Consider the following 24,808-nt stretch of genomic DNA (forward strand, 5'->3'; position numbering starts at 1 on the left):
CATACAAATGTATGCCTTTGTTCACTGAAGATTCAGTCAAAAATAAAATTCCTGAAAATTAAGGATGGTAAAGTTTTGGTTGAGATGGGGCTTTAGGTTTCCAATTTTTTTTTCCCCTGAGATTATGAGAAACTTCGTATCAAGTATGAAAGAACATGTAATGCTAAGAGGAATTCAAAGTTTATTTGATGAAAATTGGTTTTGAAATGGCGGAAATATCCCAAAACAAAGTGGTCCTAATAAATGGTGGGTCCCACCTGATTAATATGATTTATTATGACCAAAGCGGTCTTAATAAAAGGTGGGACCCACCATTAATTAGGACCACTTTGTTTTGGGATATCTTAGCCATTTCAAAACCGACTTCCATCAAATAAATTGAATTCTTCGTAGAATTGTATGGTCTTTAATATTTCATGTAAGTGGTTTCTACTTATCTCGCAGAAAGGTAAAACCCGAATTCCCATCTCAACCAAAACTATACTATCCCTTGAATTAAACCTTGGTTATTGACACACAATGACTGTATAGTAACAGCTGAGTAGTGCAAACAACCGCATTTGAGGAATGCTGTTCTCCAATATTGTTTAGTTGTGGTTTGGAGGTGTATTGTATGCTGTCTTCATTGAAGGTGTTGATTCAGCAATATTAAAGGATCCCTGCAATCCAAATGTATGTTGACCTCTACTGATGCCTTTCTGTCTGTTCATACATTTGTAAACAAAGCATGAGATTCTTCAGGAGATATGCATATTTTTAAGCATTCAAAATTTTTTTTTTTGGACACCTCATCTCTAAATATTTCCTGCAGATGGCAAAGATAAAACAAGTTACACAATTGTAGGTTTATAATCATGCCAGTACTCACTACTGATCACCATATGAAATAATAATGAAGGAGAAGCAGTAACAAAAACAACAAAAATGTGCTTCATACTGTAGTTTATTTTATTTGGAATTGGCAGTTTCCTGGTTTTATGTTCATGTGCAGACATGCCAGAGTCAGTGGCAAGGAAATGATGAAAGATGATCTCACACATTTGATGCATCATGTTTTTTTTTTTTTTTTTTGGGGGGGGGGGGGTGAGTGGTAGTAGAAGAACATTGGAATTTTGACTATGTGGTATATTTGTAAGTGGTACTCATCTCACATGAAGACTGCATAACATTGCATCATCTTCGCATGAGTGAGCCATTAAAGTTATATATGCCCCATGTGTTCAATATTCAATTTGTTAAAGTCATTTTCCAGTTTTAATATTAGCAAATGATCTTTTTTTTTTTTTCAGGATAGATATTACGCTAATACCACTAATGGGTTATAGTTGAATATGATACTGACATGAGTAGTACCATAAGTGTCCTGGAAATGCTGGTTATGTTGCACCTACAGTTTGTATTCAGCAAGATGGTTCCATGACATTTCCTCAGTACTGTGACAATTACTCCTATGAAATATCTGCACCATAAGCCAATCATAAATTCTACCCACAAACATAATCCTAACCCTAATTCTAATCCTCACATCAAACTAAACCTAAAACCCTATCACAACCCTAACCCTAAGTCCTTGGAAAAAAAATAAGACAGGACCAATTGTTACAGGAGCTACAATGTATTGTCGTGCCAGTACCAGCCAACGAGATATACTCTATGTGGAAAAAAAAATGCTTTGATAATAGAGAGGAGTACTTTCTTTATGTATTCTTCTTTAAAGACCTGAACTTGGAATACATGTGTATTTTAAACGCTTCCAAGGAAGGAACAAGTTTTTGATTAAACCATGTGTAGACTGGATTCTTAAAAGATTATGACATACTTTTACACTTTTCACATCCTGTAGGCCTGACCGCGCCTGTCTTCTTGCTTAATACAAAACTACATCTTTAAAATTGAATTACAGTATTAAGCATTCATATGATTTTTATCAAACAGTTCACATTTGAATCTTAGATCATGCTGCTGCTGATAGTGTTTTTCTTATTTAATGAGAACTTAAGGAATTTAGCATCCATTTTCCTTATATGTTTGAGTATAATGTAAGACCTTGGCTTTTCAGTTGTGAATCATGATCATGCATGACAGTGTTTGTACAGCCAGGTGGACACTTTTCACCAAGTTATGATACCTTGTACCTTTATGTTGTCTTCTTACATCAGATGCTGTAAGTTCACAGTCAGTACAGAGTTCAGTGCAAAATTTGTGTGCACTTGTGATCATAAATTTGATATGTGCCCTTTGTAATTTGAAATTATCTTCAATTTGTACTGGCAGGACTTGTAAATGCATTATATGTAGAAGACTAATCCATTTTAATATTGAGCAAATCAAAATGTGACAGCATGGCCAACATTGGCCTCCCTGGAAATATCACAGCACTTGACACCGATTTGTGCTTCACGTTTGTCTTGACGGCGAAACATACACTGCCCTGTGTCAGCTTAGGTGTTTATTGTAGACTGATGCATGTCTCAGACGGATAGGGGTGATGGGGGGAGTGGGGAATGTGGGCTATGGGTATGGGGACAGGAAGATGCAAGGGGGTGGGAAGATGGGGGGGGGGTGGGAGAGAGTGGGGAGGGGTAAGTGGACAGAGGGGCCCAGTGCTTGGCTGATAGAATGGAGAGTGGGATGAAAGTGTGAGGGGGCCGGTGAGGTTGATGACGCATCCAAACGAACTTGGATTTCCAGACTGAGGTGACGATGCCTCCGTGAGCAAATGTTCGCTCGGTTGTCCTGCCCTGAAGTCTGTTAGCGCTATGAACTTTGCCTCGTCTGTTGGCACCTACTGTTGCTGTGGTGATGAAGGGATGGGGGAGGGGGGATGTGGAGGGGGACGAGGGAGGGCTGTGTGGTGGAGAAAGGGGGAGGGGGTTTAGGGGGATGGGATTGAAGGATGACATCATGCTGTATGAATGACATCACTGTCAATGATATCTTCCTCTGTAACCCCCTTTCGCTAGTCTCCATGGACAGCCTTTTCCTGGAGTTGAGTGGAATTTGCTAGTTTGTGTGTAAAGTTATTTTTCCATGGGGAAAGCAAAGACCATGCTAGAAGAGGTAGACAAATCTATCATAACCTGCTGCATTCCTGATGTTCTGCGAGCTATCAACATGATTATTGGTGCCTAGAATAAAATTTCTATCATGGACTATAAGTTAAGGTAAAATTGTCATTTTTGCTCTCACTGGTTTGAATAAAGATTTGATTTTGTCATATATATATTTATGGAGCATGATTTTATTGTCATATTTGTAATTGTTTCAATGACTCACAGAATTTCATAAAAAGTAAAAGACAATAATGATTTCCTTCTTTTCTTATCATTTTCATAAACTGTAGGCCTACAAGAACGTGGTGTTACAATCCTGTGCCACCTTATGATTGCTTCATTGTTCATATGATTTTGCTGAAACTGTGAATATGTTATTTTTGTCCCGTCAGCAATTGACCCTGATAAAATCACAAATAGTAAAAGAAAGAAAACTGTAGAGAAGTTTAATGGAGAGAAAATACAATTGATACAATTGTTGGATATCAAAAAGTTTGATTCTTATCTATCTCCTGTAAGAAAGTCCAAGAATGATTTAGTTTTTTATATATTTTTGTAAATATTAAAATACAAAATACATGTATATCATTCAAAAAAAAAATACAAGGAATCATATCACTTGGTTGTGTATGGTCAAATAAGTACACACTTACATGTATAGGATTCTAATGACAAGAATTCCTTGTGTAGATGTTTGATTTATCTTCCATAATGGACAGCCTTTAGCAGCTTTTGTTGTTGTTCTTGAATGATTTCTTACTAGCAGGACACTGTGCTATTAGTTGGGTATTTTATTGATTGAATGATGGCCATTATGATCTCGTGGCAAAGATAACATGTTCTCAGCCAAATTTCTTTGGTTTACTATTTAAAAAGGTCAGTAATTTCTCGATGTGACGGCGTCATTCTTGTCAGTTTTAATAATATGAAATACAGTCATGTATGTACAGGATCACAGTGAAGATGTTTGCCTAGAATGTTTTTTTTTACTCTCTGATATTCAATTTAGAAGGCAGTTAAGCCACAGAGTTGACATGATAGATAGACCATATGGGGTGCGTTTATCTCAAAATTTTCTGAGGCAGAATCACCATCCTAAACACGTGAGGTATTTTCCGGGGTTACAAAGTAGGTAAACACAACCATGTTTTCAAATGCGTGTAGAAACGCCATTTTAAAACATTATTCAAAGGGCATTTTGAAATGCGTTTGAGACCATGATCACCTTTCTGGGAGTAGATAAACGCAATACCATTTTGAAACGCGTTTATATCTCAATGTCAACTCCCAGCCATTTCCGGTTATGTTTTCTACCCATTATTTGTGAGTGAATGATGAGGCATGTATGGTGGTACAATGTATGCAATTGACCTTTACTTCCTGGGTCGAACAGCGCAAAGCAGCCGCGCAGTGACAATTAACACCCAAATCAGCGATTGTATGATGGATAGATAAACGCTGCACCCTGAGAATCGCGTTTTGAAACATGATTCTCTCTCTCAAGTTTTCAATAGATCTTAATGCAGCCCATAATGCAGAGAAGTATACTGATGCTGAATAGAACCCCTCAGACTCCACATTTAAAGGGAATTATAGTTTTGGTTGAGACCGAATTTCAGGTTTCTAACATTTTTTGGTGAGATAATGAGAAATCTCTCATTGAATATGAAAGAGCATGTAATTCTATGAGGAATTCAACTTTTATTTGATGAAAATTGGTTTTGAAATGGCCGAGATATCAAAAAAAGAGCGATTCCAATAAAGTGTGGGACCCACACTTTATTGCGATCGCTTTGTTTTACTTTGTTTTTGGATGTTTCAGTCACTCCAAACCAGATTTTCATCAAATAAACTTTGATTCCTCTTAAAATAGTATGCTCTGTACTATATCATAAGTGTTTTCTTGGTATCTCACAAAAAGTTAAAAGCCCAATTCTCGTCTCCACCAATACTGTACTACAAAATTGTATCCCTTTAAGCTAGTGAGATGAAAGATTTTAAACTTGTAGCCTATGAGAGTGTGTGCATGTGACACACTTTGTTTCCATTAAAAGTGGATTAAAGGGAAATTAAATCCAATATAAGTGGATTGAGTGAATGCAGAAATATACTAATAGAAGACATTTGAAGTTTGAGGAAAATCAGGCAATTCATTCAAAAGTTACGAATGTTGAAAGTTTTAATACTACCATTGCTGGCTACTGAGTATTAAAGATGACTACAACAATTCGTGATGTGACAGTAGGACAGCGATATAAAAAAAATTAAAAGAATTCAGCATATTTTCATTTTTCTGTAAAACTATAACTTTGTTTGTCTCCTCACCCTCCTGAAGACAAGTGAAGTATCAATGCAGATTTGATAGTAGACCTTTTCAAAGTAGGAACATTCTAGGGGCTAAAGTAATAACAGATGTACAAGAAAAAAACTGAGCCAAACTATGATTCCTGGAAGTTCCTCCAAGTTGCTGTAAAGTAAGATATTTTTGTGGCATGAAAGTTTGCTTGTGGCATTCAATGCATATATAGTACAAACAAGAACTTTTGGGTGCATTTTAGTTTCATGAATCTTGGCTCTTGCAAAATTTGCAAAATTAAAATGCATGTGAACATTTTTGGCTTTACAGTAGTGCCAGAACTTGGAAGTTGTTGGAAATTTTTGCAGTGTCGAAAGTGACTGTCACTGAAGTCTAGACCCTTTTCAAGTGATAAATGACAGCTGTGGAGAAAACAGGGATGTCATATCTGGGCCTGATCCGCCAATGACTGCGCATCTCCCCACCGACCTACTGCTATCAAACACACTAGGCAGTATATCGGACAGCAGCGACCAGAGAACACACACACACACACAGACACATACCCACACGTCAAGCAGGGACTGGCACAAGTTTGTGAAGAGTGGAAAGGGATAGGTTGTGATGCCGCACGCGCAACAACTCCGGCAGTAGCATTGGAATTGTATTCATAATTCTCAAGAGCTGAGGTATGTCTGTCTAGCCTGTTGCAGTGTAAAACAGTGTAGTGGTGTGTATGAGTACAGTTTATCTATCTGGCTTCAGTGAAAGGTCCTTGAGGTACTCATGGGTGTGAGCCTTGCATGAATTGTATTTTTCCATAACCCTTTATCTCTTTGTGTCATTTTCATATTTTTCTCTCAGAGCTAGTCTTCAGAGGATGTTTTCTCTCAGAATCTATAAACAAATCTGAAGTGTGTGTTAGTTTGTCATTTGTTTTGTAGTGTTATTTGCCAAAACATGAAGCCAAAAGAAAGCTATGTTTCATGTTTTCCTTGTTTTTTTGTTGTTGTTGTTATGATTGACTTGTCTGTTGTATATTGTGTAATTGACATCAGGTTCCACAAAGCTTCTGTTTTCTGAGGATATGGATGAAAGTTAATCCTGAGCTGAGAATCGAAGATATCAGTTACTGTTTCATGAAAGTAGAATTGGAGAGTGCAATACACAATCTCTCTCTCATCTGTCTTTGATGCTGAGCAGTGTTTGTAGCTCTAGATTCAACATGTACTTGTAACATGAGTTTTGTTTTGTTTTTTTTAACTTCTGATGATTTACCGGTAAATTGGGTAAATGTCATCTTCAAATGGAACAAAATTAATGCATATAGTTGGGTGACATACTGTAAAACGAGGAATTTTCGCGTGCATTTTAATTTCGCGAATTTCGCAAGCGCCAAGATTCGCGAAATTAAAATGCACGCGAAAGTTCTTGTCTACACTATATGCATTGCATGCCAGTGGCAGTTCACGAAAATTTCATGCCGCAAAAAAGGCCGTCGGCTCCAATTCGCGAAAAATTCATGCCGCGAATATATCATGTTTTACAGTACTTGTATTTAGTTTGGAATCGATAAGTGCAGTGAATTTTGTTGTTGTTATAGATGCGTGATGGTAGTTCAACTTTTCTTTTTCTTATTAAAAACAAGGTTTGTTCTTGAAACTTCTTTTTTTTTTCAATCTTATAGTTTATTTGTGGAAATATGTGGGCTTTAACTACAGTTGGATGTAGGTACACGTACATGTACCTACAAAGTATTTCATTTGCTTGAAAATTGAATACAACCTCAGCACAGCAAATGCAGTATATTAAAGGACAAGTTCACCTTCATAAACATAAGGATTGAGAGAATGTAGCAACATTAGTAGAACACATCATTGAAAGTTTGAGGAAAATCGGACAATCCGTTCAAAAGTTATGCATTTTTGAAGTTTTTGTGCAGTAACCGCTGGATGAGAAGACTACTGCAATGTGTGAATAACTTAGATGTCACATGTGTACAACAATATAAGGAAAATATAAAGAGAATTTCACAAAATTTCATCTTTTGAAAAAAGTACACATTCCCCCGACTGGTTATCGACAAATGTTATGGGCAATATTATTCCCCCTGCCTTTAGAAAGAGGCAAGTCAAGTGCTCTTTTATAATGCGAAAAAAGTGAAAATATGTTGAATTTTCTTTACATTTTCTTTATACTGTTGTACGCATATGACTCACAAGCTGTAGTAGTCTCTTCATTCAGCGGTTCCAACACAAAAATTTAAAAAATTCATAACTTTTGCATCGATTGTCCAATTTTTCTCAAACTTTCACTGATGTGTTCTACTAATATTGTTGCATTCTCTCAATCCTTATGTTTATGAAGGTGAACTTGTCCTTTAATAACCGTAGAGGTATGATAGCCCTACAGTACTACATATCGACAACCTTCTTTTAAACCGACCGCGTTTGATTGGCGCACTGAGTGCTTAGTACGCACTTCACTGCGCGCAAAGCACATAAAAATGGATTGGCTTTGACTGTTGATGAGGATGGTGTGGGAAAACGTGAAAATTCACTGTTCATTAATGGTTTTAATCAAGGACAAAATTTCGAATGAATATTTTCACCACACTTTACACTGAATCGTAATGTAATGTCTATGGAAGTTTCTAAAAAGCTTCGTACAACACGGTGTTCAATACAACTCGGTTTGCGTGCATTGTCAATGCAAAAACAGCGGTCGATCCTTATAACGAGCGTTACCGCGGGGAGCTGAAACGAGGCCAGGCAATTTCGTCGGCGATATTTTTGCACTGAAACTTCGAATCGAAAAGGGAACAACGACATTTGATAGAGCTGGATTTTCTCAATCACGTAGGTCAAGTTTTTTACATGAATTTCAGTGTTAAATATTCTTATCAAGCAAATAAACATTAGGCGGTCGATGAGTAGTAGGTCCAACCATACATGTATATTATCTCAGCTTGCTAGATTTGAGCCAGTGATGCACAAACTCTCTTGTGTGCCAGAAAGCAGAAAACAGAATTCATAGAAAATATTTTTACTTCATGTCCAGACTACTTGTAAGCTCTTCCTACTGACTGAAAAGGAAATAGGAAATAACTGAAAGGAAACTATTCCAATTGTAAAGCCTTCGTGGAAGTTATAACATTCTATATTCATAAACTCTTTTCAACAAAATATGTGGCTAGGAATACCAGTGTAAAGTTAATACAATTTTGGACAATCCACTGTTGACATGCATTACCTTTATTTGTGACAGTCTGTAGTTTGTCAATATTGACAAGAATGGCTTGACTAATTCAAATGTCTTCAGGGTCATTCTATTCATAAACTCTCAAACTCTCTTTAATAGAATAAATGGCAGTTAATACCAGCATACAAGTTTGCACACTTCAGGACAATCCATTTTTTGATATTATCTCATACCTTTTTTTTGTGATACTGTAAACGTGGAAATTTTCGCGGTACATTAATTTTCGCGGATTTCGCGCTACGCTCGGCTAGCGCGAATTCAAAAACGCGCGAATATATCTTCACAATTTTCTACGCACATTTTGAACGGGATGAATTGTGTGCGCTTCATCGATGATACTGCTACGTAGTACAATGTACAGGCATGTTTACGCTACTAGTACATTTGTACTGTGCGAAGAGACGATACCCTAGATTGCTGTGTATTATAGAATGGGTAGCGAGAATCCTGCGATCTGATTGGTCGAGAGCTATGTGTTCATTTTTACTGGCCGCACGCTGAGTCACAGTGGTAAACATGTTATCGCGCACTTAGCAAGAGTACGCGTACTTGTAACAAAGGTTCGCGCACTAAAGCAAGCGTTCGCGCACTCGGCTTGGCCATGCATCCAGTAAAAACTTATGCATGGCTGGCCATGCATCCAGTAAAAACCGTAAGTACGGGTATGCATGCCCTTTACGGAAAGCCAAAAGGAAATGCATCCAGTAATTTTGTCATCGGGTAACACGATAGAAAACTGGGTTTTTGACAAGAAAATTACCCATTCTATAAATCAAATGACGCACATGTCTTTTCGTGCGTCAGTCGGAATATAGTGTGCATGCGGTAACTATGGAATTTAGCCTAAACCCACTCGGCTTCGCCTCGTGGGTTAAGCATTCCATAGTTACCTTATGCACACAATTCCGACTGACGTACTCAGACCTGTGCGTCATTTGTATACTGTAGCATGCATGTATGCACCGCACGTACCGATGCTACAGTCCCCCGTGACTATACAGTACTACAGTCACAGCTGTATTACGTATTTGAGTGCTTGTACTCGCAGTCGAGCCGCTCGCTACGTCGCTTGTCGTACGCTGGCATAGCAAGCTATGTAGCAGAGGCTTTGGATGAAAGCAGTGAATGTGTACTACAGTAAAGTAACCTGCTGCGGAGCGCGAATTTAAGAACCCGCGAATACGTTTTTGAGCCGCTCAGCGCGAAAAATTAATCGCGCGAAAATATTGACGTTTACAGTAGTCTGTAATTCATCAATATTGACAGTGCTGGCTTGGCCAATGCAAATGTCTTCAGTGTCATCAAATCTCTCCTTTAAAATGGGTCATTCCAGAATAAAAGTTGGTATGTACCAACTTTTATTAACTCACACTCTTTGATCTCAAAAGAATAAAAATCAACTCAATATCCTGGCAAATCCCATCAGCCAGACAAGTTTCTTGGTAGATCTTTCCTTTGTGAGCAAGCAAATTCCAATTGGTGGAAGATGAATGTGAATGTCCTGCCTATTTTGATCTATGTTTTAGCTTTAAGGAGGTTCACATACAATATACATTGATACCATAACCCTCTAAACCCTCCTGCTCACAAATAGAATACCTGTAAGGGGCTTATTTCAGGGTTGGGTAATCACAAGTGTCAGAAATGCCAATCTGTAAACTTTTTTTCTCCCTCTCTGTTTGAATAGCTTCTTCACGTTCTCATTGTTTGATGCAGGGCTTTGTCATCTCCTTGCTTCCTTGAGTATTGTCTGTCTGGATTTAAAGGGTCAGTTGTTACGTTTAAAAGGAGTCTGTTACCGTGGAAACTGCATTAACAAATGACGTAGTACATGCTGAGTCTGTTTTGTAAAAATTCTTCCTCAAGTAGCAAGTACAAACAGAAATAACATCCTTATCCAACATTTGTCTTTCTATCATTTGCAGCTCTTTGCACACATTTTCTGTTCTTCAGAAAAGAAATAGAACAAAATATTGAAAGATCACAGTGACCCTTGAACCCCATCTGCCTGCAGCCTCCCCCCCCCCCCCCCACACACACACACCGAAAGCGTTCGGCTGCCCCTTACTGCACAGTGCTATTCATGCAAAAATTTCCGTAGCATCATTGTATTCTATCAGAGGGTATCATTTTGCATCCATACTTCTGGAGTGTCATCGGGAGGCTGTCCCTGGTAGGGGAATGCACAGCTGGTTTTTATTTTCTATCCTTCCAGAGTATGGACATCTTTCCATATCAGGGCCTGGCATTCTCCAGCTCAGCTTGTAATTTTGATGTGACCTCTTCTTACAAAAGCTGCCCTGATATTGCTATCATTCTAATGATGGACATGGCAAGGGTGATTGTAAAAGGAGTGATGATGAAGATGATGATGATAAAGGTTTTAGCTAATTTCTTTATCATCAGTTTTTTTCTTGTTTAGAAAAGAAGAAGATTTCTGTGCAATGTCTTCGTGAAGTTGCTTCAACATTATTATCATTGTAATGGGGGAGGATTATGTATGGGACGGATTATGATAAAAGGGATGATAATGACTGACAAAAATTTTATTCAATATACGTTATTATTGTCAGCATGTATCAAAAATCTCCCCAAAGGAAAAGGAGAAAAAAAAGAAACCAGCCTAAAGTGTCTGTACATTGTCTTCTGCTGCATTGATATTGTGATTTTAACAATAATGATAATGATGAATGTAGTAATGAATAGGTAATGATAGTGACAGAGGATACATTTAGTATTTCCTATAATCAACATGTTCATCCGATTATTATCCCGTTGAGGACGAGTCCCAAGTATACTCGGGCATATGTCTATGGGAAATGCGTGTTGTAGCAAAATCAGTCCGTCCTCAACGTGTTAAAAGAAAATGTGGTACAGCTTGTAGCAGCAGAAGATCTCACTGCAGGATTGCTTTGTAATATCCAGAGATCTGCATTGGCATTATTTATCATCATCAGAACTTACGATTTTCCCATAATTTGTCACAAAACTGAGTGTTTATGACAATTGTTATCCAATGGGCCCCATTCAGATGGAGTGCTGTCATTGTGTGATGTCTGTGGAGAAAGGTTAATAAGAAGTATCCGTGTTACAAGACATCAAAGCAGAGTCCGCTGTTTTCATGCACAAGGTTCTCCTGACCTGGGACAGGTGAATGTGGTGACAATGCCGTGAGTAATAAGGTTGTCTTTTTCCTTATTTTTACTTTCCCTTGGAATGAAGACAAGATTTTGGCAAATTTGTCAAAAAGCAGTGATAGTTTGCCCTTGCCAAGTTATACTCTATGTATGGTAGGCCTACATTCTAGTCTGAATTCTGTGTGGCCGTTGGCCAACCTCAAACTCAAAGAAAGACATTTTCACATGTATGAATCGCTAGCTACGTGTATCAATACCCAACTGTACTTCTGTTTGCATTTTGTTCAATAATTAAGGGGTGTCACTGTGCTCTTACAAGAATTGAAATACAATACTCGGGGATATGAAAACAAAATCTAAAGAAATGATTATTGTCACACCTTTATCTTATGTTTGTGCCTTAAATTCAGAATTATGTATTTGAGTGTACCCTATTTAAGGCTGCGTTCATGCGAAACTAGAATCGAGTCTTCCGCGGAGACCGTGATTTGAAACGCCGTTTTTGAATCATGATTCAGGTTTGTGATTCTGGCTACGAAATCCGCATGAACGCGGCCTAAGTCCAAGCAATGTTTTCTGAGAGGTTTGTCTTGTTGCAAGGGTCTGATCTGTCAAATGAGTCATTCTTACAACTTTTCTTATATCCTTATTTTGTATACTGTGAAATTAAATTAAGTATCAGCAACAGGGTAACAATTTGATATTACATCCTTCTTTTCTGTGGAAAGGAGCAATATTCATGTAGATCTAAAACCAAATATTAAAAAGTAATGATACAACTGTATTCTGTATACGGTGGCAGATCGGGGGGGGGGGGGGGGGGGGGGGGGGGGGGCCACCGGGCACGCGCCCCATCTTTATTTTTTGTTAAAACAAAAGAAATAAAAAGGAAAAAATGGGGGGGGGGGCATGTACCCCCTTTAATTTTGTAAAGATGCCTCCCTTTACAGAAAATCCTCGATCTGCCCCTGTGCATGTCATTGAAAGATAATACAGACCAATCTCAGTATATTCAAATCTCATTGACAGGTATCAGATATGATATGTCAGAATTAGTGTATTTAATGACACAGTGTACAATGTGCAGGTTGCTGTTTCAAACTGAGAACTTTGATCTTTGCACCCCAGTACTGAATGTTTGATTTTTGTTTTATCATTCTATATAGTGTGTGTGTGTGTGTGTGTGTGTGTGTTGATTTATATTCTAGATACTATCTTACTAATCTATTCATAGTATACTGTAATCTTTATACTTGAGTAAGTGATGGAGTTGTGGAACATGTACATGTACACTGTACTCGTAGTTTATGTTACAAGTTGTACGTGTATAGCACAGTACACATATGTTTTAGCTGACTCACTGTATGTGTCACCATGTGATGAAACGATAAAGATGATATGCCTATCCATGGCATAGTACAATGTATTGACATTAACTTCTTATTTCTAGCATGTCACAAGTCTTCTCAGTTTCTCAATTTTCCATCTTTCCTAATTCAACTCAAATTTTCAGGGCAAGCATTCAGGTACAACAGTAATTAATTCGCATAGTGAAAGTTTCACACATGGGTTCATCATAATTTAAATATTCAGAAATAAAAATGTGACTCAACTTTCACTTTCTTTGAAAGGTGTATCATACTATGTATTCTTTAGGGCTTGCATTTCTAAATGTACATGTAGTCAGTGTGATATGTTTTAGGACTTGAACATACACCCAAATGCATAGAAAGTGGCTTTTAAAAACAAGTAACAATAGCATAATGTATTTCATTTCTTTTCATTTTGCTCTGCTTTGTTTTATATGTTCTCTTTGTCCTGCTTAGTTTGTTTGTCTTGTTTTTTAAGGGGGAGGGATAGGTTTCGGCAAGTGTACATGGAGATTTATTTCTTAATTCATTCAGCATTCAGATTAATTGTAACCCTCATTTTAGCCTGCATAAAAGGAATATTCCACAGTGTATTTTGTCCTGTAGCATTCAGAGCACAGTCCGAGAACAGAAATTTCATTTGTTGCTTCTTGGTAGTATTTATAGTCTGTTCATAAAAGAAACAAATTGGGAGGGATTAGGAAATACTTGCAATTCATACAGTACTCTTTTTCCCTAATAGGCAACCTTAGCTGTGATGAGAAGAGCGTTATTTATAGATGCCCTTTTTAGATTAAATTTACGGAATTTGGTAGGCCTCTTTTTGCAGGTTATTGCCATTAGAGCAGAACATTTATAGCTCAGTGTACTGTGTTGCGCACATTCTTACTGTTCACATAGTAGTGTCATTTCACTCAGACAAAATAGTGCAATGTCAATGGCGATCAAAATACATTGTACCAAGATTTGTCGAGCCCATTCAGATGGACAGATATATCCTGTAATTACTGATCGCGATAGTTGTCGACCAAACTGCACATGCCTGAAATCTCCTGAAGTGGTCACCCTTGCCCTTGTGTTTGTGCATTGTTGTGATGTGTGTTTTGAGTGATGGGATAAAAAAACCTCGAGATTATTTGCTCTTGTGTTCATGCAGTCCCCACTGTGGAAATTATCTTGCGTTTTCTCAAATTATCATAATATTTAAATAATTGTATTAAAGATTTCTTGAATTTGAATCATGATTCTGATCACACTATTTAGTGGATTTTTGTGTCCACACTGGCAAACACCTTAAGATTTAGATTGTGACATATCTTGAGATTTTATCCCACTACTAAAACCACTACCTTTTTTGTTGAAATTGATTTGGGCTTTTAATACATAGGAAATCAGGGATTTGTCAGATTGTCGCAGTATCGTTTGCCTCAGAAAGTACTACCGGTACTCTCAAGAAATGCATGCTATGGCCTAGTAAGTTGAAAGAGCATGTCTGAATAGATGAGAATAATGGATTATCTATTTCATATCAAACTTAAAGGCAACATTTGATAGCTCTTGGTGGCTGTCATGGTGCAAATGAAATGAAACATCAAAATGAAGCCAATTACACAGTTGTGATTAAGGGAATTCCGTACCATACAGTTGTACAAAGCTGCAGGATACTATACAAATTTTTTGATGATGTTCTTGTTTTTGCATTCAGGAGTCCTAGTTTTGTTGTCATCCATCCAATATTGCTTCAGAGTTATGAAACAAAAGCTACGTGTATGTTGTGTTGCATTTTCTTTTAATGTTTTTTTCCTGTATGACTGAGTGTCCCTTTAAAAGCAGTAGCCAGGAGACACCTCCCCCATATTAGGCTTCCATTTGTGTAGCACGTCACTTCCTCAGATGACGGAAGAATCCCCATGGTGCAACAAGGATCTCTTTGTGAAATGTAAACTGAACTTTGCTAGACTCTTCACTTGAACTTAAAGGGCCTGATCAGGTTATGTTTGTTTTAGAGAAAAAAAGTATTTTAGAAGAAGCTACTACAGAGATATTTGTAAGGCCTCAGGATTTGTTGTTTTTTTTGTATCATACTATTTGCTTTTGTTTGTTTTGGGTTTTTGAGTGGTATGAATATGATTGCTTTGATTATATGTCATGACATTGGTTGAAGATCTTTCAAACATGTGGTAAAGAGTGCATTAAATGTCAACACAGCTTTGATGAAGTGGTAGAAGAGTTTTTTGTTAAATAATCTTTTATCATTTAGATGTCTCTCTAGTGAAAAGGAGAAAATGGGGAACTGAAAATTAAGGTTATGTAAGGAAATAATGATGATTGTGAGAAAGTATGCTACGACTAAAAATGAAATGCGCTGCCTGTTTACATGTTGTAGATGTTTACAATTTGTTACAATAATGGATTTTGTCTATGATATCTGAATTCTACTGCACATTGTGTGGATGTTAGATGTGAGTGTGGATGTGTTTTGTGTACATCTGTAGTTTATAAAAAAGTGGGTGTATTTGAATGTCTGATATTGATACGTTGTATGTACTAACAAATTACATAGTAGATATGATTCATATTTCTGGTTGCAGATATAATATTGACAGATGAGCCAGCTCTTTGTCTCAGTCATAAACCCTGATTATGAGGTATGCAGAGAAGAATGCAGCCGTGTATTGAAACCATGAAATTTACACTGTGGGAATTGATACCAGCAGATGTATACCTTTGTGTGACAGATACACTTGTGCCCACCTCTGTCACAATGCATTGTTCTTGATCAGAGAGACAAGACAATCTCATGAACTGTAACTTCTGTGTTTGGATAGATTCCTTTGTCAAACTTTGGTTCCAGAATACCTTTTCTGCAGACATGCATTTTATGTCCTCAGTTTAGTGGTGGTTTTCACAATTGATACTCACTGACTAATTTAATTTTCCTCTCTATGATGGTAGATGATTACCAGCATATTGTATTGAGAGTACAATTGGGAGAGGCAACATCAAGGTCATTCTCCACTATGCCCTACAATAGATAGAAGTGACTTTCCAAAATGACCCTGTAGGGCCTACATTGTATGTGTACTTTTAGATTTACTTTCATTGTATTTGGTTATATGTTGCTGGTTGGTCAATTGCACAGGTTACGTAGCACCTCAGAACTGGAAGAGATTTTTCAGTAGCAGTTGGTTGTTGTTGTGAGACTAACTTTTCCCAATATCTGGCTTTACTCCCTCCACCTTTTAGCCAGTTTTGGGTTTAGAAAATGCATCTCAAGTCTAAACCAATATCTCAGCAGTAGTCTTAAGAATTATTTTTTGTTCTCTATTCCATGCTCAGTATTCAACATGGTAGCCCTACAGTTTTGAAGGCATGTTCTTTGGCAATATCTTATCAAGCATCCCCTCCCCCTTCCACTATCGCCATGTACCCATTCATATATATTTAGAAAAATGTATATGTGCTGTGGGACCAAAATTCTTGCCCTTTCAAAACATCTCTGTGTGTGTGTGAGAGAGAGATACTTCTGGCTTGTCTTGGCTCCCTGCCTGAAAATCCTCTGTCACAGCCTATTGCAGTTTGTGTCAAGCAAAACCTCTGTCCGCAGGGAGAAGAGGAGCGAAAGATGTGGGTTTTTTTTTTGGGGGGGGGGGGGGATGGGGAAGGGGGAAGAGAAGGAAGGGAACGGAGTTGTTTGGGATGTACAGGAGCTGAGCAGTGTAGTTCTCCCCATTCTGAAGTGCATTAGCCAAAAGTCAGGGTTCATAGCAATGTCACACTTTTCTGTACTTGCCCTCACCTAGGCTATGTATCCAGACCCTGTTTTTCAAAGAACCCTGATATTGACTTTCACTTTAAAACTCAGTAATTTTGTAGCAAAGTAGACATCTATTTCATTCTATGTGTCAATGGCCCATAGTGAGCATTGAAATACTATGGAAATTATGTCAATGTCAATCATAGTTCAACTTGGATTCTGGAAGATCTTGGGTATGTAACTTTTTGCACAATTCTCATTATTGCATAAAACTGAAAAACTCCAACGGCGGCAGCGCTATTTAATTATCATAACAATGAGTCAACAACACTGTGCTAGTGCAGAGCGTGAGCTGTAGGCCCCTACTTGATCGTACATGAACAGAATGGCGCACTATCTATTGTCTCAAAACTTGTACAATAGTTTTGTAGATTTTAAAATTATATCAACTGTTACATGTTGTGAAAAGAAGTACTTGGTATGAACTGTAAGCTCAGAAAATGCATTTCTATTATGATGAATGAAGTGACAATGCTTTAGCCATGATAAAAAGAGGAAAGTCGGATATGATTACTGAATATGCTGTTGTTTTCGCGAGATGTTGTTTTCACGAATTGACACCGACCTTTACTTTAGTGCTCTATTAACAAAGCGCATTTAGACATTTTCGTGTGTTGCTAAATTTGCGATCCAACTGTGATTCGTGAAATTCACGAAAATAAAACCCTTGCAAAAATAACAGCAGGGCTCGACACTAACTTTTTTGTTTGGTGGCCCGATGGGGCCACCAAAATCCTCAATTTCAAATTTTTGGTGGCCCGAGAGAAAAATTTGGTGGCCCCGAAAAAAACAATAAAAAACATTGAAAGTCCTTTTTTTTTAATGAGTCAAATATCTAAGTTTTATCCAGTCATATAAGAATTGCAAGTTGGACATACATCTACTCATAAATAAACCTCAACAAACTCGCAACACTCACTCTCAAGTAGTCATTCAGTCCTTTTCATCCATCCTTTAGACAAATAAAACTGCTAATTTCCGGCGCAAAAAGTTACGAATTACATGTAATTAAAGTATTTTTCAAAAAAAATTTGGTGGCCCGAGGCGGGCCACCAAATTTGCCCTTTTTTGAAATTTGGTGGCCCGACTTTCAATTTTGGTGGCCGCGGGCCACCGGGCCACCGTTAGTGTCGAGCCCTGAACAGCCTATACAGTATCCATTCGCTCTGTCCAGAGCTGCTGCACAGTAACTTGGCATTACCGAACACGGACTTGACCGCTATAGTGACTAAATGTTTACATTTTTATACATTATGGAAATTTTTTTGTTTGCTTCTTTCTACACTTTCTTATAAATGGTCAGTTACAGCAGGGAGGTGGGAAGAGACCCTGGTCACAGGGACAGTGGTCATTTGGTCATTCCTTGTCCTGTTTATCAGACTGAGTTTCATTTTCTGTTATGTCTGTTGCAAGGGAGGCAGTATTTTTTTTGCAGTATATAGTGAGAAAAAAGGGGGAAAAAATCTTTTTAGTCTGTTGTAAGCCCATCTCTCGTTTGTCAAATCACATCAAAATTGAGGAAGAGTGCTTCTTCCTGTTCACTCAATTTTATCATGTCCCAGTGTTCAGAAGTCTATTAAAAACAGCAAATGCAGGTTAGCTGAAAAACAAAATCTTTGCTTATAAAGCATGGAGCTACTTCTGTAGCTCCATGCTTGCAGCACAAGCACACACACATGCAATAATGATGAGAATCTCAAAGGATTTTTAAAACCAGGCTGCTAGTTTGTAGTGAAAGAAAATGAAAAAGAACACTTCATTCTGATTTCAGTCATTGTACAATATTTGGATTAATATAGCTAGTCCATCTTGGTAATAATAATATCGATAAGATAATGATCATCCCTTGTGGATAATCATTGAATGTTTCTGTTTTGATGTCAAGTAATTTTTTTTTTTAAGAGATCTATATTTACAAAAGTATCTACCCAACTATTTCTTCTCTCTTTTCGTTTACATTGGCAACATTATCTAGTGACCAGCACTTTCAATAAATGAATTGGATGCAAAACAAACAAACAAGCCAAGAGTCCCTTGCATCTTACAACTTGTAGGCACCTTGCCAGAGCTAGTTAAAAAGATTCTCAGAGGAATTGCTACTACAAATTTGATTACTTAAACTCTCAGGCATTTGGCGTTGGCTGTACTGTATGTCCCCCCCCCCCAAAAAAAAAAAAAAAAAAAAAAAAAAAAATTGCAACTGGACCCTCTGCACTGATAACTTTAAAAGTAGTGAATCAATTCAGATACAACTTTAGGGTATGAAACTATTACTCATTGCCCATATCTTACAGAAAACCCCATTTCATTTGCTTCAGTTGTCAAAGAGAAATGAGTAATTTTGTAGAGCATGTCAGGAATCTCTTCCCTCAAGTTCTGGCTATTGTGTTCACACATTAAAGGGACTGTACAGTAATGATTGAGGTGGGGGTTCGTGTTTTGAGCATTCTTAAGTGAGATAATGAGAAACCTCATGTGAAATATGAAAGAGCATGTAATTTTAAGAAGGATTCAACGTTTATTTGATGAAAATCGGTTTTGAAATGGCTGAGATATCCAAAAAAAGTGATAATATTAAAAGGCGACATGCCCCAACTTTATTAGGACCTCTTTGTTTCACCTTATCTATGGATAACTCAGCCATTTCAAAACCGATTTTCATCAAATAAACTTTTGATTCCCATTAGAATCGCATGCTCTTTGACATCTCATAGAGTGGTTTCTGAATATCTCGCAAAACGTAAAAAGCTAAATTCTCGCCTCGCCCAGAACTGTACACACCCTTTAATATGCAGTTCCAAGAGCATCCAAGTGCTAAACTTGGAAAAATCAGACTCATGACATGCTTTGCAACAAATCATTTTTCTCTGTGACCACTCAACCAAATTGAATGGTGTTTTCTGCAAAATAGAGCTAAGATGTTATATTTTAAGACCCTGAAGTAGCATTTAGACAGTTAAATCATATTGGGAATTTTTAATGCAAAAATCTGATTGTAATTTTTATTTTGTGGACATACTGTATTAACTGTAGCCACACAGACTTGTGCACATGTACAAATAACTCTCATATCATATGATGCTGTGGTAAGACTTGAACAAAATCATATTATATTTGTTCAGTTAACTCATGTTTAGTATTGGTGTGAAGTAGTTATTCCGCCACTGATAGCAGCTAAGTAAGCACTTTGTGAATGACTACCGTTATAGATAGAGGAATATTTCCACTGAATGTTGTCTCTACATTTTGAAGTATGGCGTGATTGTCGTATTTAGATCAGTACAGTTTGTCTGTATGATACTTCATGTGGTTGGATGTACAACGTACATAGCCCAAATCTCAACGGCACTGAACACTAATGTATCATGCGCATACCAGGTGCCGAGGGTGCCAGATGCATTCGTGTACGCTGTACATTCAGCATACCTTAAGAAGTATTTGGTCTCGCCAGTTGAGGTACAACAAGGCGCATTTTTGTTCCGGTGTAGCATTCGTCACTGGGAATGGATGGTGGTATGGTTATACATGCTGTTGGATTGAAGGGGGAAGTGTGCCCCTTTCCTTGCTTTTTTTACCATCTTTGCACATATGATATTACATATGGAACTTGGGCCTCCTTAGATGTGATGAGTTTAAATTTAATATGTACGGAAATCTTCGATCCTTAATTTTGCATTTTAATCATGCTTTGGATGACATATTCATAATTTTGATGTTGATGAATACACTTGAGAGATCCTCATGTGAGCTTTCTTATCATCACCATTTTTGTGAATGCTGGTAGAAGGACTTCATCGTTTCTCACTTGCATTATTATTAACATCATCATCATCATCATCATCATCATCATCATCATCATCATCATCATCATCATAATCGTGACCATCAGTCATCATTGTACATGTACCTGTAATTGCAATCATTAGCTGTATCACAATCATCTTGATCATTTTTTTTTTAGTCATTAAGCATCATACACGTACAGTACCTACATCATCATCATCGTCAGCGTCATAATTATCCCAGCTGCAAATTATCAGCAGTTTAGGCATTCAGGCCCGAATTCATGAAGGTGGTACAATCTTGTCCATGCTTTAAACCATGGACAAAGACTATGGGGCGCCAAGTGTCGCACAGAATATTTTGTTACGAAATCAGTCATTTCGTCAACGAAATTATCATTTTGTTTTGATATGAAATTATAATTTCATCGACGAAATGTTGTCATTTCGTTACAAAATAATCATTTCGTCAATAAAATGACTGATTTCGTAACAAATTATTCCATGCGACACTTGGCGCTCCATGGTCTTTGTCCATGGTTTAAGCCATGGACAAGATTGTATCACCTTCGTGAATTCGGTCATTTAATATTCAAGCTAGAGCACATACATACATTATCGTAGTTCATCCCAGTACAAGCATATACAACATTGTAGCTTCTTAGAGAGCTCTGCAAAAGGGATTATAGTATGAAGTACATGTATGAAGTATAAAGTATACATGTACATGTACATGTACATATCGTCGCTGAGGTGACAAGACCTTGTATCTGAAATTTTGGTGAAAATGACTTTTTTGGATTAATGGTCAAATAATGGGTTAAGTGATGTCCTGGCCAAATCCCAACGGTATACTAAAAAAATGAAGCCACCACGGCAAGTCAAAGGAAAGGCTATCCCATTCGATATAGTGCTTCGGCCGCCATGTTTTTTGGCTCTTCTGAACATTCGACATTTTGTAGATACGAGGTCTTGTCACCCCAGCAACGATATAACCTCTGCATCATGCAAAACATCACTCCTGTCACATGAAGTGATCTCCAAATCAGCCATGCTGGCTGTAGAATATCATCATACGCAACCAAGTCTAGAGATGATCATGTGACATTTATGTTAACCCAGTCTCTTCCTTTACCTCCTCTTTGGTCTTTCCTTGCTTCAGGGCTGGTGTGACATTCCCCGGAGGGCTTGATAAGCAATGATTCGTAGGGGGGACACCACGCCCCGCCGACTGCCACTCTCATCGTCCTTTCTCTCTCACCCACTCCTCCACATCTCAGGTAAGGATTAGAAGAAGATGACCAGTTTTCATCGTTTACTGTATACGCCGAATATTTCGCGAGGTTTTTATTTTCGTAGATTTCGCAAGTCAGGTGCTATTCGCAAAGTTAAAAACATGTAAAAATATCGACACTGTTCCTGACATGAATGTGACGTGCAGGCATACAATTTCTCCATTCAGTACTGTACTCCACGCTCGCAAATGTAAGCACTCACGAAATTGCCAGGAAGTCGCAATTCGTGAAAAATTGGACTCGTTAAATATATGGCGTATGCAGTATTGATGATTCTAGCAATTATTCAAACCTCATCCTCTCTGTTGACTTTTGTAAAGATGGAGGTACAATTACACAAAATAAATGTTAAGAGTTGCCATATAAACTGGCAGGGCTCAACACTAACTTTTTTTTTCTCTGGTGGCCCAAACCATTCGGGCCACTAAAATCTTTGAATATGAAATTTTGATAGCCCAAAAGAATGATGTGGTGGCCCAAAGTGATAGGAAATACAAACCTTCAATTTGGATTTTGGATGCCTGGTAGGACCACCAAAAGATAATCTTTTTAAAAGTTTGGTAGCCCGACATCTATTTCTAGTGGCCCTGGGCCATGGGACCACTTGGCCACCACTGATGTCGAGCCCTGAAACTGGACATAATTGTGAGATTGCAGTAAAGGTTTTCATGTTGTCATGAAACAATGATGTCAGTTCTCATCACATCATGCAAATTAGATAAGATGAGAATGCAATTGTCCCAGTGTTGGTGATTGGAAAAAGAAATAGCTGAAATGAAGCAAAATCCTATGAATAATAATATACCTCATTAGTTTTGGTCGGATGCTATGTATGTTATTTTACCTTGTTAATTTTGGTTGTAGCAAACTTTATTGAAGCACTGTACACATTTGTTTGTATACTACGTTGTATACTATGTGTGAATGCAAAAGACTAGTTCTTTCACTGTGTTCTGCTTATAAAGCTTTCATACTCTTCTCCATTGATTTTGTCTGATGATTTGTATATCATTGCTTTTTGTGACTGTGCTAAGTTTGTCAAATTGGTGTATGTTATTATAGTTATTATTATATATTTTTTTCTGTTTCTACTGCTCATCTATGTTGAAGATGTCCCAGGCAGTTGGACGGATGTACCACCCACCCTCACCACTACGTCGCGCCGGTGAGATCCAGCACATTCACCCTGCAGCTGCCCACCACTACCCCAGCAACTACAATGCTGTCCAGGTATCAGAGGACAAGTTCACCTTATTAGACATGTGGATCGAGTGAATGTAGCGATATCAGCTGAACACGTCAGTGAAAGTTTGAGGACAATCGGACAATATTTTCAAAAGTTATGAACTTCTAAAATTTCTGTGCAGTCACTGCTGGATGAGAAGACTACTACTGCTTGTGATGTCACATGCATAGAATGATAAAGGAAAATAAAGAGAATTTAACAAAATTTATTTTTAGAAAAAAAGTACTCATCCCCTCAACTTGTTACTGACATATAAAAGGTAATGTCATTCCCCCTGCCTTCTGAAAGTGGCATATCAAGGGCTCTTTTATCATGTTAGAAAAGTGAAAATGTTTTAAATTCTCTTTATACTTTCTTTGTATCATTGTACGCATGTGACATCACAAATTGTAGCAGTCTTCTCATTAATCAATGGCAGCACTGAAACTTCCCAAATTCATAACTTTTGAGCGGATTGTCCCAATCTTCCTCAAACTTTCACCGATGTATATTCTCTTGATATTGCTGCATTCCCACAATCCACATTTATATGAAGGTGAACTTGTCCTTTAAAGTGAAGGAGTGAAATGGGGGAAAAGGAGTAGTGTGGTAACACCATGTGTATGAACTCCTTGAAAAGACTGTTGCTTTTACTGATAGGGAAAGAAGAACCTAGAAAGAGAACAATGAAAAAGAGGAGTGACTTAGCAATATTCTCCTCTTTCTAGGGTCTTCTTTCACCAAACAATGGTCCTTCCAAGGACAACATACACATGGTGTTACCACAAACCTCTCTTCCTCATTAACATCAACATGCAAACTGTCAATCAATGCATTTGCTTACTTAGTTTTCAGGGTATGATCTTCTTGATGTTATATATTGCAATATATTCTGTACACTGAGGACCAACCCCAACTATATAGTATTACAAACCAGGAACTGCCATCTAGGAGTGTTTTTACTTACATTTTGTTGCTTTTTTTCCCTTGTCAGAAATAAAACATATTTCTGAAATGCAAAATGGTTAAATGGTTTAAAATGGTCAAAAATGATGCTACTTAAAATTTGTTGAAATTTAGTATTTTAGTATCCTTTTCAGTTTTGTGTGCAATTTGGACGAAAGTAAGATTTTGCCAGTAAGATATGTTTGTTTGTTTGTTTTTTGCTTTGTTTATCCATGTTTTTGATGAGTAGAGGTTAAAAGCCCTACAAAAACTTAAGGCACAATAGGGTCACTCAGAGATCGTACTACATAATGTAGGTGTTGTACATGGTATTATTGAAAGAAAGGGAATTATATGATTTAATATCTATACTTCTGAGCTTTGTTTATAGCAGTTTCATAATTGTCTCATTGTGAAAAGGTTAGTCTGGATAGATTGGGAATTTGATCAAATTGGTATTGAGAACAATGAAATGATTTTGAGTTATGAAATAGAAGGTGAGGGTGAATGAGAGAAAAAAAGAATCAGCCAATGCCTAGAAGTAAGAAAAATATTGCTAGTCACATGTTAATGTGGTAAAACATATTTTAAGATATTTCAAATGATAATAATGATTAAACAATTGAT

The 24,808-nt window shown here is 37.5% G+C and overlaps 1 protein-coding gene across 2 annotated transcripts in view; it reads left to right on the forward strand.

Moving 5' to 3' along the window:
• Positions 1-24,808, forward strand: part of LOC139735418 (uncharacterized) — a 70,157-nt gene that overhangs the window by 8,165 nt on the left and 37,184 nt on the right. Inside the window, exons 1-3 of one of the 2 annotated variants that reach the window (XM_071646170.1) lie at positions 5,856-6,038; positions 21,879-21,996; positions 23,122-23,241. In XM_071646170.1, the coding sequence (XP_071502271.1) occupies positions 23,122-23,241 (120 nt within the window). In that variant the 5' untranslated portion in view covers positions 5,856-6,038; positions 21,879-21,996. Of the gene's footprint in view, positions 1-5,855; positions 6,039-21,878; positions 21,997-23,121; positions 23,242-24,808 lie in introns of those variants that run through there. The other variant, XM_071646169.1, reaches the window with a different exon arrangement.

The sequence above is a fragment of the Diadema antillarum genome, unplaced genomic scaffold, assembly GCF_040938485.1.
Source record: "Diadema antillarum isolate AM-2024a unplaced genomic scaffold, OU_Dant_1.0 seq00000577_RagTag, whole genome shotgun sequence".
Lineage (NCBI taxonomy): Eukaryota > Metazoa > Echinodermata > Echinoidea > Diadematoida > Diadematidae > Diadema > Diadema antillarum.